The sequence below is a fragment of the Lagenorhynchus albirostris genome, chromosome 5 (genome assembly GCF_949774975.1).
Source record: "Lagenorhynchus albirostris chromosome 5, mLagAlb1.1, whole genome shotgun sequence".
In the NCBI taxonomy this organism is placed as follows: Eukaryota; Metazoa; Chordata; class Mammalia; order Artiodactyla; family Delphinidae; genus Lagenorhynchus; species Lagenorhynchus albirostris.
Window position 1 is genome coordinate 140,458,687 of NC_083099.1, and position 13,669 is coordinate 140,472,355.

The window sequence follows — 13,669 nt, forward strand, 5'->3', positions numbered from 1 at the left end:
CATGCCCATCCTTAAACCAATTATGCTCAAAGGGAGAAGGCTGCCCTTGGTTGGTTCAGACTAGAGTTCACATCCACTAGTGTAGACAGTTTAGGATTTACCTGCTGGAGCAGGTGACCTAGCTGTGGTGTGCTTCCCTCAAACACAAGAGTCTGCAAAAGATCTCTGTTATCACTGAGTGCATTTGTGTAACAAAGTACCACAGACCGGTGATTTAAAGAACAGAAATTTATTCTACCACAGTTTTGGAGGCCAGAAACCTGAAATCAAGGTTTTGGTAGGGTCATGGTCCCTCTGAAGACTCTAGGGGAGAATCTTTCCTAGCCTCTTCCAGCTTCCCTTGGCTGTGGAAGCATAACTCCAATCTCTGTCTTCACAAGACTGATTCACTCCATGTCTGTGTCCAAATTTCTCCTTTTTGTATGACATCACTACTATTGGATTGAGGGCTGCACGACTCCAGTAATACCTCCTTCTAACTCATTCCCTCTGCAAAAACCCTGTTTCCAAATGAGATCATATTTGGAGATACTAGGGGTTAGGACTTCAATATATGAATTTTAAGGGGACACGAGTAAACACTTAACACAGAGAGGAGGGAAACTGAAATGGGACTGGCAACAAATAGTAGCTGCTCTAGTAGCCTTCCCATCTTACAGATTCCTTCTTAACTCCAAAGACTCTTTAGCTGGGAGACTCTCAGGCTCACCGAAGAAGAGAAATGCAAACGTTTAGCTGCCCTACCTGGAAGGAGCCACCACCCAGCATCAGCATTACAGCCACTTGGGGTCTCCCACCAGCTCACAGGTCCCCCTATGTTTTTCCATACTTCCTTTCCCATGGGTGTCCCCATCCTCTACTTCTGAACACGGACAATGCTATGAAAGCTGCAGATACTTTTGACAATTGGACTTCAGACTATGAGTGCGTGCATACATGTAAGATATGGTCAGGGGGTTGCTGGTGGGCTCCACAGTTATGAAAGTGTGAAAACTGGGTGATTTGGACTCAGGGACACCTCGTAGTCTCTGACCGGCACGGATGTGTCTCGGGCGGGGGTGTAATTCGGGAATGATGATGATGATAATAACAGCAGCATTCACAGCCTCCACCTAAAGAATACCTGCTACTCGCCTGCACCCGCCTAATACCTAAACTCTCCTGTGTGATGGCTCACGTCAGGCTCACAGCAACCCTGAGAGGAGAGAGAGGTCTGTGGTTGTCTCTGTTTCACATAGGCTTGCACAGAGGGTGAGTCACCTGCCCCAGGGCACAGGGTTGGAAGGGGTGGAACCTCGGCAGTGTGAGTCTGGAGCCAGAATGCTGACCACAGGGGTACATGCCTTTGATTCATTTATGTTTCTTCTGCTCCAAGGCTGCAATAAGAGTGTGGACATGAAACAAAGGTGATGAAGTATTAAAACCCAGTTTTCAGTAAAACCTAGTTTCCCACTGATTCATGCTCGTTTATTCCTCCTCAGCCCTCGTGACCCTATTGTCGTATGCTGGTCACTTCCATCCGGATGCTCTGAGATACCCTGCATGAAAAGCACGATACACAGTCTTCATTTCAGGCCATCGCGGCTGTGATTTTCTAGAACAGTCGTGCTGACCTTGTTTTGCATCAGGAATTCCTTTTTTCTTGTTTTTTTTCGGTACACGGGCCTCTCACTGTTGTGGCCTCTCCCGTTGCGGAGCACAGACTCTGGACGCGCAGGCTCAGCAGCCATAGCTCACGGGCCCAGCCGCTCCGCAGCATGTGGGATCCTCCCGGACCGGGGCACGAACCCACGTCCCCTGCATCGGCAGGTGGACTCCCAACCACTGAGCCACCAGGGAAGCCCAGGAATCCCTTTAAAGATATAAAGGCTACATGTTTCTTCCCAGAAAACACACATATTTTTGCATATGATTTCAAGGGATCGCACAATCCCACAGGATCAGCTACAACCTTCCGGGACCCAGGAGCCAAGGTTCTGAAGGCTTCATTTAGAAGCTCTCAAATTAAAATAATAGAGGGAAAGCAGCATTAGACTGAGATACACACAAGCAATCTTGACAGTTTAAGGAACAAAAAAACTGTAATTTAGTGTTTTTATGTGGGCAAACTTTACTCCCGCTACTTCTGTGAGCACAAAACAAAGGAAAAAAACAAGCATGTATCTCTTGTTCTTAAAGAGTGGCCTTTACAGAGTGACCAGGAGCAACCTGGGAGCACCCTGTGGAAGGGACTGAGGCCACCGCAGCCTCACTGCGGGGCAGCCCAGGCTGGCACCCCTTCCTTCCCTTCAGAGACCACAGAGCAGCACTTCAGGTGTTCCCGCAGACACCTGTACATCCTAGAGGCAGCACATGAGGGCGGGAAGTAACAGAGGGTGGATGGACTATGGAAGGCTGTTTATGGATTCTTTTACTTTAGCGGGGGGGATGGGTTATTGTATTCCAAGCCCAACACCCACTCCGGCAATAGCAGGACATGAGGTGGCCTGAGGTCAAAGCACATTACTGAGGTCTGTCCAGAATTGGCCAAGGCCTGGGGACTGTTTGACCAAAGATGACTCGAGCTGGCGCGTGCACATGCAGTGCACACGCATGTGTCCCCACACGGGACCCAGGGACCTGCCCAGAGGGAGGCCTGAGGACCAAGGTTGGACTGGGGCCCTTGTGGGTTGGCTCCGGAAGCCAGAGATGGGGAGATGGATTCCACAAATAACCGACTCTCCAGGGAGGCGCCTGCTCCTGGTTGATAAGGGATGCTCTCCTACACGGCACGCGGGGATCAGAAGGGACCTGTGCGGAGCAGCAGACAAAAGAAGAGCTGCCTGGGCGTCGTGGGCCACAGATCCAAACAGAAAGATAGCAGGATTCCTGTAGACACACAGGCTCAGACCAGCCAGGGGCAGAAAGCTGGGACGGTGAGGATGCGATCTGGGCACCTGGGAGAAGACGGCTCAACCGCCTGAAAGATTCTGTAGTTTGGGGAACTATTTTCTTAGCACAAAAGACCACGTTCCCCAAGTGGGGAGGCTTCTTTTATTTTCCCCAAGTGGTGAGGCTTCTGCAGTCCCTGGTGGGCCTGGGGTGAGGGGCGCAGTGCTGTCACCAAAGGCCACATTTGATTGAAAGTAGAGCTCAATTCCCCTCTCTTTCCTGCCAAAGGTCCTTAACATTTTCTGATGTTTTGGGTCCCTATTCCTGGGATGATTTTTCGTAAAGGATAAATTAGAATTGAGATAATGTAGAACCAGAAGCAAGAATACCAACAAAACCGGGAGGATTTGCACTGATTATTTTTCTGTCTCATTGATGGCTTTCCATGACCACTCCTTCCAAACTTGGTTGCCTTCTGTCTTCCCTGCCCACAGTCTCATCATACCTGATTCCAAAAAAGGGTCGGGGGGAGGCATTCATTGTTAAGTTGCTTTATCATTAGATTAGCGAGTTTTGAAAGCATTGGAGTCGTGGTAAGAAAACTTCCCAGAGAGGAGACCCAGCCAGTGCTGAGGGGGCTCTGTTCTACTTTGGTGGGAATAGGACTGAGTTGACGCCCTGCATTCAATTTGTGCCTTTCCTGGAGTTTCTTTTCTGTTCCTCCCGGAGGAGAAGGGCCGAAAAAGGGCCATTCCAGGGCGCGGCGCTGGGCTTGCCACATTTGGGAGCGCCGCCTGAAGTTGGGCGCACAGCCTCCCGCCGCCCTGCCGTTGGGCTGGTGGAGGCCGCAGCACTGCTAGGGTTGCATCAGTCTTCCTGTTTGCACTATTTCTTTTTGTGAACATGGCCCCGTCTTAAGTATTTCCAATTGAGAAACGAAACCTCAGGAAACCGAAACTTAACTAGCCGCTCTCGCTTCTGTAATTACGCTTGCTGACCACCGCCCCCCCCCCCCCCCCCGCAACCGTCCAACCAATCAGACGGCGACTAGTGTCTTTGTTCAAAAATCAACCAATCAGTACTCTACACCCCTGGAAAGCCCCGCAGAACGTCCCGAACTTGTTTGTACTTGTCTATAAAAGAGCTGAACTAAACTCCATCGGGACCTCTTAGCATCACCGGCAACGAGTGCGTGGAGGTCCAGGTTCGAACCTGCAATAAATGACCCTTGCCGTTTGGCTTTGACTCTCGACTCTGGTGGTCTTGTGGAGGGGCCTCGCGACCTTGGGCATTTCCGTGCCAGTGCATTGTACCCAGTGTCCCCAGTGAGAACCCAACACCAGGCTCTATCAGTAGAGTTCGGATCTTTAAAATGCGTGTAAAACCCAGCACCAGCCATCCTGGGCGTCTGGAGTTCTCATCTGAGAAGCTGTCTTAATTTCCTGACATGCCTTATCAGGCATAAAGTTCTCTCCTACTGCATTTAAAAATATTTGCAGACCAGTTTTTTTTTTTTTAATGACTTATAGAAAAGGGAGAGTCCTTACTATTCTTACGGAAAGCAGTGCAATTTCTTTTGAAACATTAAAGAAATTGTGCCTGATGTAAGCCTGGGTAGCGTCAGATGAGAAGAGCCTTGCTGCAGTGCCGGGTATAATCCCGTTACCAGTGCAGCGACATACAATCTGCTTGCAGCCAGGCACCTGCTCTGTCCCCGGCAGGTCAGAGCCAATGCTCTCCACTCCCACTTCCTCCCATTTTCTCAGTAAAAGAGCTGTACGCCAAGTGGCAGATCTCCCATTGCCATGTGCAGAGCCTAAACGTGTCAGTTTTCGTACCCTTAACAGTCTTGCCAAGCAAATATACAAAGAATAAGCGAAAGCCATCCCTCTGTTAGCTATTGTTTTTGTTTAAATGGTATCATTTAAGCAACAGTTAGAGATACTGTATATCTTTTGTCTTCTGTTTCTATATCTCCTTATTAAATTATGTTTTTACTTTTCAGAATTTAAATATTATGATTTTTTAACATCTTTATTGGAGTATAATTGCTTTATAATGTTGTTTTAGTTCCTGCTGAAATTATGTATAAAGCCACCGGAGGGTTATCAAGAACTGGTAAAAATAACTGTTCCATAAATGTGCCTCTCTGCTAGCAGTTTGTATAGTTTGAGAGAGAGAAACTAAGACTGACAAACCCTAAGAACAGTTTTCTTTGACGAACACTCGCTTTAAATGTTTCTTTCCCTAATCCCCTCCACATAGCGGGTAGAGCATCCAAACACAGTTACCTCTTGCCTTGAGTCTTTTGATTTCTTGTATCTGCTCTCTCTGTTCTCTCTCCCTTGAGCGCCTCTGTTTACCCCCAACAATTCTATCTTTTGAAATCCACTGCACCCTTTAGGACTGAACTCAGAGGCCATGGGTACCATTCTGTAGGCACTGATTCTCCAGGGGGTGTAAACCACGCCCTCATCTGTGCATTCCCAGTGTCCCATGCTCCATCCTGACACCAATGCGTTCTGCTGGATGGAGCTGTCCACAGCCAGGCCTGATGGACCCACAGGAGAATAAGCTCACTAAGGGCAGGGGGACATCTTTGTGGTCCCACATCCACTACCAGCATCAAAGGTATGGAAAGAGGAGATGTGGGGAAATCAAGTTCTACATTTTCAAATTCTACCCATTTTTAAAGATTTTTTTTCTCCTGACGCTTTCCTTAATCCGCTCAAAATGATGGTTCTGTCCTCCTTTGAAAGGCACATCTCTGCACCTTACTCCTTCCCTTGCACTATGATTAGCAGGCTGTCTCCTTTCTCAAGACATAAGCTTTCTCATTCATGAAGTTAAGGTCTATGATTGATTGTATTTACATCCTTCATGGGGCACTGTGTCTATTAGAGCTTAGATACATATATGAGTGTGATAGAAAAAAATGTTTTATAAATTTTAAATATGTCAAAGCAATTGCAAAATATATTTCTTTTGTTGGGGAAAAATGGATCAACATGGTCAGTATTGGTCTTCAGATCTTGGGTTTCCTTAATATTTCATCAACTTAGTTTTAAAAATTACGATTTCAACTTTGTATTTAAGTGATATGACAATTTGTCTTCAGATTCTTGAAAATCAGTTCCTCTGGAGTATAATATTTAGAAGTCAAATGTATGTATTGGATATGTCCACAACATATTCCAAAGCAACCTTATTTCAGAACTTTAATTTGTCTATGATATAAAAGTATACCGAATAGACAGCTTGATATTTTCACTGTCCTATTAGAAAAAATGGGTTAACTAGAATAAATTCTTAGTAAAATAGGATGGATACTAGTCTGTGTGTAGCTAGCCTTTAAATCTCTCTCTCTCTCTCTCTCTCACACACCACTGGAATTCACTTTTAAATCCAGTCTCTCTAATAAACGATATGATAGAGATCCTTGACAACCTACAGACAGCATAATTAAAATAAAAAAGAGGAAGTCTGATCAAAACCTTGTAGTCAGGAAGAAATCACAATCTATCCAGTAGCAAAGAATATAAACGGAGAAATACATAAGTCATTCACTTAAACTAGATGTACAACCATTTGCTAATGAACAGTACTCAGTAGAAGTTGGTCTACTTTGGTTCTTTCTTTGGTGGTTTAGTTACCAAAGTATAAAAATAATTTCACTATAAAGTGCCCTTTCCTAAAAAATGGGTCAGTAACACGGACCCTAAGCATAGTGCTACGTATTCTTTGTTCTTGTAGATGTGTGTGTTGATAATGAGGTTTCTGCTTTCTGGATTTCAGAAGGATCTTAAAAAGGAAATCTATGGACAAGCCAGCTTGCAGATAATAAAAAGCATGAATAGACCTCTGAAAGGAACACATCTGAGAGCGTGCACTGGGCTTTTCCACAATGAAATCAACAGGAGAGAAATGTGGGTGCCAAAGGCAGGGACCCACTCATCTGCTAGTTTACCCAGAGCCTGTAGCCATGGCCAAGGGACCCATAGGCTCTGACAACCGCTGAACTTCTACCATCCTCTTTAACTATATTCTTAGGACAGGAAACCCCCAGCTGCAGCAAATTACATTTTGTTTTTGTTGTGTTTTGTTTTTAAACAGTATGCAGGAGACCACTGAAAATGGAAGCCCCCGAAGCCCTATTTAGGTAAAACGAAGTGCTCTTCTTCCTTACTTTTCACCGTGAGGTACATGGACTTGCTGACGTCCGCGCCCACATCGTTGCTGACCTTGCACAGGTAGTAGCCGCTGTCTTCTTCTACCACGTGCTTGATCAACAGAGACCCATTGCTGAGGACCTGAATTCGGCCATTCAGGGCAATCGGTTGGAACTGGGGAACCCCAGCACCTGCAACAGAATAAAAAAGAGGAACGGTGATGCTAACATGAATAAATACAGGGAGACAATGAGCTCAAGGACACCAGACCAATGAAGGGAAGTGATGGACGCCGAACACACAACCTAGAGGACAGACAACAGATACACCAAGATTTTTTTCTTTCCTCCGACGATGAAATTCTTGTTTATGGACAAACATGTTTACTTAAAATGAAAGTATTTCAAACTCTGAAATAAAGAGTAAGAGAACTTACAGATAGTTTCTACAATTTATCAAATTTGATGAGCGTTAAGCAGTTGATAAATTATTCACAGAAATCACAGTAGAATGACTACAGAAGTAGACATCTCTTGTGTAACTAAATACATTTTTTGTGTCCCTAGGGACTTAATCTGCATGTAAACAAGGAGTGCTTCAGGGACAAGGCATTTGAAGACCTCACAGGATGAGCACCTCTGAGATTACAAGGAGAAAACTAATACTGCAGACTTCCCTTCTAAGTGTGGCTTATTCCAGTCTAGAAACACCATGTACTATCAGCATCATTGAATATTATTAAATAAATAAGTCAGATCACTGCACTAAGACAGCACAAATTAAAACACTGCTCTCCTCTGAGTGCTTGCATTCAAGGAAATAGTGGCCCAGATGTGGTATGCTATGGTCATAGATGTGATGTGATCCACATAAAAGATCCATATAAAACTAATTCAGAAAATAAATTTAGAAATAATAAAACAGAGGATTAAGGCCTCGGGAGATTTCTGGGAAGATGGTAGTTGGATGAATCGGATGAATCTGCTATGTTGTTTGCCCCTCTTCTGGGACTAGGAGGGTGTGGTCCAAGCCTTGAAAGGCTGACAGAACTTCTCCATCTTCCTGGACCACTCTATCTTCCTGGAGAAAGCTCAAAGCATGGGCCAAGTGTGTGTTCTAGAGAAGAGCTGCTGGTCTGTGTGTCCCCAGAACCTACATGGGACCTGAACAGGTGGGTGGTCATCCGTTCATGCAGGAAACTTCAGACTTTGCATCTGGGGAAGTGAAATGAGAGGGGGATACACTTCCTCCTGTTGTCTCCTCCCAAACTGACCATTTACCTGTTGGTATCCCTCAGGTCACAGTGGCAGAGACTGTGGCTATGCCTTCCCTTACCTATTTCAGCTCCACCAAAGAGACAAAGGAAATTAGTCATGTATCTGAGGCGACCTTTCATAATGAATTACAAGGACAAGCAGAATCCCTACAACAGATGGTTTCTATCAAAACACAACTGTTAGAGAGTATATATGGAAACTTGAATTTAAAAAACAGAGTTCTATTTCTGCTCAGGATGGAGAAAGACACAAAAGAATATCACTTCCATTCTAACAACAAAAAAGAGACTGTTAATCTACAAAATCATGCTTTTCTTTGAATGAATCAGAAAGTGGAAGTCACAGGCAACTGGGTAAATTTAGTTGCAAAGAATTAAAAGCCCTACAAGGAGATAAGGTACAAGTAAACAATTTCATCTTTGGGACAGGGTGAGAGGACAAGGTCCTGGGCATACAAGCAGGTAGGAAGTAAAGAACTAGAAATAAGTATAACCTACTTCAATTGCTACTCTTTCATGCATCATGACCAAAATTCAATAAAATATTATGAGATGCACAAACACAAAAGCAAGAAAAAAGAACCAGAGAAGAAATGATCAATAGTTTTGAAATCTTGGTATGGAACTATCAGACAGGGACTTTACAACAACTATGGTTAATGCCCATAAACAGGTGGGGATTCAGAAAGAATATTAAAACTACACAAAAGAGACAGATAAATAAAATGTCAGAAACAACAAACACAATATTAGATTGAAAGAATTCCTTAAGCTAATCAGCAGATTGAACACAGCAGAGAAAATAGTGAACTTGAAGCTAGGTAAACAGAAATTATCCAAATCAAAACAAAGAGTGCAAAAGAGTGAAAAATACAGACTAGATTGTCCTAGAGCTCTAGAATAATATCAAATATTCTAACATTGAGTAATTATAGTTTCAAAAGGAGAAGAAAGACAGGGGCAGAAGAAATAATATTTGAAATATAGAAGACTTTAATACCACTATCACTCAGTTTGACTTAACTGACATTTATAGAAGTCTATACCCTGCAGTAGCAGAATACATACTGGTTTTGAGTGCACATGGAACAGATATCCAGAAAGGCAATATTTTGGCCCATAATACAAATTTCAATAGATGTTCCAAAATAAAATAATACAAATCACTTTCTAGCTCCACAGAAAAACTAAAATTGAAATCAATAACAGAGATATATCTGGGAAAACCTCAAATATTTGAAACTTAAACAATACGCTTCTAAAAAAACTCATGAGTCAAAGAAAAAATCACCAGAGTAATTAGAAAAAATATATTCTGAGTTGAATAAGAATGTAAAAACAACATATCAAAATATCTGAGATGCAGCTAAAAGCAACACTTAGATGGAAGTTTGTAGCTTTAAGTGTTTGTATTGGAAAAGGAAAAAGATCACAAATCAATGATCTAAGCATCCCTCTTAAGAAGCTATTACAGGAAGAGCAAATGAAACTCAAAGTAAGGAGAAGTAAGGAAACAATAAACAGGAAAACTGAAATCAGTGAAATAAAAAACAGAAAATTGTAGAGAAAATCAATAAAACCAAAAGCCAGTTCTTTGAAAAAAAAAATACAAAAACCTCTAGCTGGACTGATCAAGAAAAGAGAAGAGACATTAGTTACAAGTAACTATAATGAAAAAGGCCATCACTGTGGTCCCTACTTGAATTAAAAGGATAATAGGAAAATATTAGGAATAACTTTGTGTCAATAAGTTTAAAAAGTTATATTAAATAGATAAATTTCTGGAAAGACACAAACTCTTAAATATCACTCAAGAAAAATTAGATAAACTTAATAGTCCTGTATCTATAAAGTTAATTTGTAGTTAACAACTTTCCACAAAGAACAATCAAAGCCCAGACAGCTTCATTAGTGAATACTACCTAACACCTAAAGAAAAAAAATTTTTTTACACAAAGTCTTTCAGAAAATACAAGAGAATAAAACACTTTACCACTGATTTTATGAGGCCAGCAACATCTTGATACCAAAATCAAAGACCTTAGAACTAGAAACCAATATCCCAACATAGACATAAAAATCCTTAACCAGCCAAGCCAGGACTGGGAGCCAGGAGCAGGGAGCCAGCCGGGCTCTTGGACAGGCCTGGCGAGCATAGTGGCGCAGGATCTTTGTGCTCGGCCAGGTGTCAGGCCTGAGCCTCTGAGGTGGGAGAGCAGAGTTCAGGACATTGGCCCACCAGAGACCTCCCAGACCCTCATAATATCCATCAGCCAGAGCTCTCATGGAGATCTCTGTCTCAACGCTAAGACCCAGCTCCACTCAACAACCAGCAAGTTACAGTGCTGGACACCCTATGCCAAACAACTACCAAGACAAGAACACAACCCCGCCCATTAGCAGAGAGGATGTCTAAAATCATAAAGAGGTCAAAGACACCCCAAAACGCACCACTGGCTGAAGCCCTGCCCACCAGAAAGACAAGATCCAGCCCCATCCATGAGAACACAGGCACCGGTCCCCTCCACCTGGAAGCCTACACAGGCCACTGAACCAACCTTACCCACTGGGGGCAGACACCAAAAAACAACGGGAACTACAAACCTGCAGTCTGTGAAAAGGAGACCCCAAACACAGTAAGTTTACCAAAATACACAGCAGATGAAGGAACAAGGAAAAAAGCAACCAGACCAAAGAAATGAAGAGGGAATAGGTGGTCTACCTGAAAAAGAATTCAGTGATGAGAGTAAAGATGATCCAAAATCTTGGAAATAGAATGGAGAAAATACAAGAAACGTTTAACAAGGATGTAGAAGAACTAAAGAGCAAACAAACAATGATGGACAACACATTAAATGCAATTAAAAATTCGCTAGAAGGAATCAATAGCAGAATAACTGAGGCAAAAGAACGGATAAGTGACCTGGAAGATAAAATAGTGGAAATAACTACTGTAGAGCAGACTAAAGAAAAAAGAATGAAAAGAATTGAGAACAGTCTCAGAGACCTCTGGGACAACATTAAACTCACCAACATTTGAATTACAGGGGTCCCAGAAGAAGAAGAGAAAAAGAAAGGGACTGAGAAAATATTTGAAGAGATTAGAGTTGAAAACTTCCCTAATTTGGGAAAGGAAATAGTCACTAAAGTCCAGGAAGCCCAGAGAGTCCCATACAGGATAAATCCAAGGAGAAGCATGCCAAGACACATATTAATCAAACTATCAAAAATTAAATACAAAGAAAAAATATTAAAAGCAGCAAGGGAAAAGCAGCAAATAACATACAAGGGAATCCCCATAAGGTAAACAGCTGACCTTCCAGCAGAACCTCTGCAAGCCAGAAGGGAGTGAGAGGACATATTTAAAGTGATGAAAGGAAAAAACCTACAACCAAGATTACTCTACACAGCAAGGATCTCATTCAGATTTGATGGAGAAATTAAAACCTTTACAGACAAGCAAAAGCTGAGAGAATTCAGCACCACCAACCAGCTTTACAACAAATGCTAAAGGAACTTCCCTAAGCAGGAAACACAAGAGAATGAAAAGACCTACAATGACAAACCCAGAACAATTAAGAAAATGGTAATAGGAACAAACATACCAATAATTATCTTAAACATAAATGGATTAAATGCTCCAACCAAATACACAGACTGGCTGAATGGATACAAAAACAAGACCCATATATGTGCTGTCTACAAGAGACCCACTTCAGACCTAGGGACACATACAGACTGAAAGTGAGGGGATGGAAAAAGATATTCCATGCAAATGGAAACCAAAAGAAAGCTGGAGTAGCAATTCTCATATCAGACAAAATAGACTTTAAAATAAACTCTTACAAGAGACAAAGAGGGACACTACATAATGATCAAGAGATCAATCCAAAAAGAAGATATAACAATTGTAAATATCTATGTACCCAACACAGGAGCACCTCAATACATAAGGCAAATGATAACGGCCATAAAAGGGGAAATCGACAGTAACACAATCATCATAGGGGACTTTAACAACCCACTTTCACCAATGGACAGATCATCCCAAATGAAAATAAATAAGGAAACACTAGCTTTAAATGACACATTAGACAAGATGGACTTAATTGATATTTAGAGGACATTCCATCCAAAAACAACAGAATACACTTTCTTCTCAAGTGCTCATGGAACATTCTACAGGATAGATCATATCTTGGGTCACATATCAAGCCTCGGTAAATTTAAGAAAATTGAAATTGTATCAAGTATCTTTTCTGACCACAATCCTATGAGACTAGGTATCAATTACAGGAAAAAAACTGTAAAAAATACAAACACATGGAAGCTGAACAATATGCTACTAAATAACCAAGAGATCACTGAAGAAATCAAAGAGGAAATCAAAACATACCTAGAAAAAAATGACAATAAAAACATGATTACCCAAAACCTACGGGATGCAGGAAAAGCAGTTCTAAGAGGGAAGTTTATAGCAATATAATCCTACCTCAAGAAACAAGAAACATCTCAAAAAAAACAACCTAACCTTACATCTAAAGCAATTAGAGAAAGAAGAACAAAAAAACCCCAAAGTTAGCAGAAGGAAAGAAATCATAAAGATCAGATCAGAAATAAATGAAAAGAAATGAAGGAAACAATAGCAAAGATCAATAAAACTAAAAGGTGGTTCTTTGAGAAGATAAACAAAATTGACAGACCATTAGCCAGACTCATCAAGAAAAAAAGGGAGAGGACTCAAATCAATAGAATTAGAAATGAAAAAGGAGAAGCAACAACTGGCACTGCAGAAATACAAAGGATCATGAGAGATTACTGCAAGCAACTCTATGCCAATAAAATGGACAACCTGGAAGAAATGGACAAATTCTTAGAAATGCACAACCTTCCGAGACTGAACCAGGAAGAAATAGAAAATATAAACAGACCAATTACAAGCACTGAAATTGAAACTGTGATTAAAAACCTTCCAATAAAGAAAAGCCCAGGACCAGATGGCTTCACAGAAGAATTCTATCAAACATTTAGAGAAAAGCTAACACCTATCCTTCTCCATCTCTTCCACAATATAGCAGAGGGAGGAAAACTCCCAAACACATTCTATGAGGCCACCATCACCCTGATACAAGAACCAGGAAAAGATGTCACAAAAAAGGAAAACTACAGGCCAATATCACTGATGAACATAGATGCAAAAATCCTCAACAAAATACTAGCAAACAGAATCCAACAGAACATTAAAAGGATCATACACCATGATCAAGTGGGGTTTATCCCAGGAATGCAAGGATTCTTCAATATATGCAAATGAATTAATGTGATCAACCATATTTACAAATTGAAGGAGAAA

At 41.9% G+C, this 13,669-nt stretch overlaps 1 protein-coding gene across 1 annotated transcript in view; it reads right to left on the reverse strand.

The window, feature by feature from the left end:
• Window positions 1–13,669, reverse strand: part of DSCAM (DS cell adhesion molecule) — a gene marked incomplete at its 5' end in the record, with an annotated part of 743,298 nt that overhangs the window by 240,275 nt on the left and 489,354 nt on the right. The window contains one exon of the mRNA XM_060149089.1: window positions 7,058–7,231. Coding sequence (XP_060005072.1) covers window positions 7,058–7,231 — 174 coding nt within the window. The remainder of the gene's footprint in view (window positions 1–7,057; window positions 7,232–13,669) is intronic.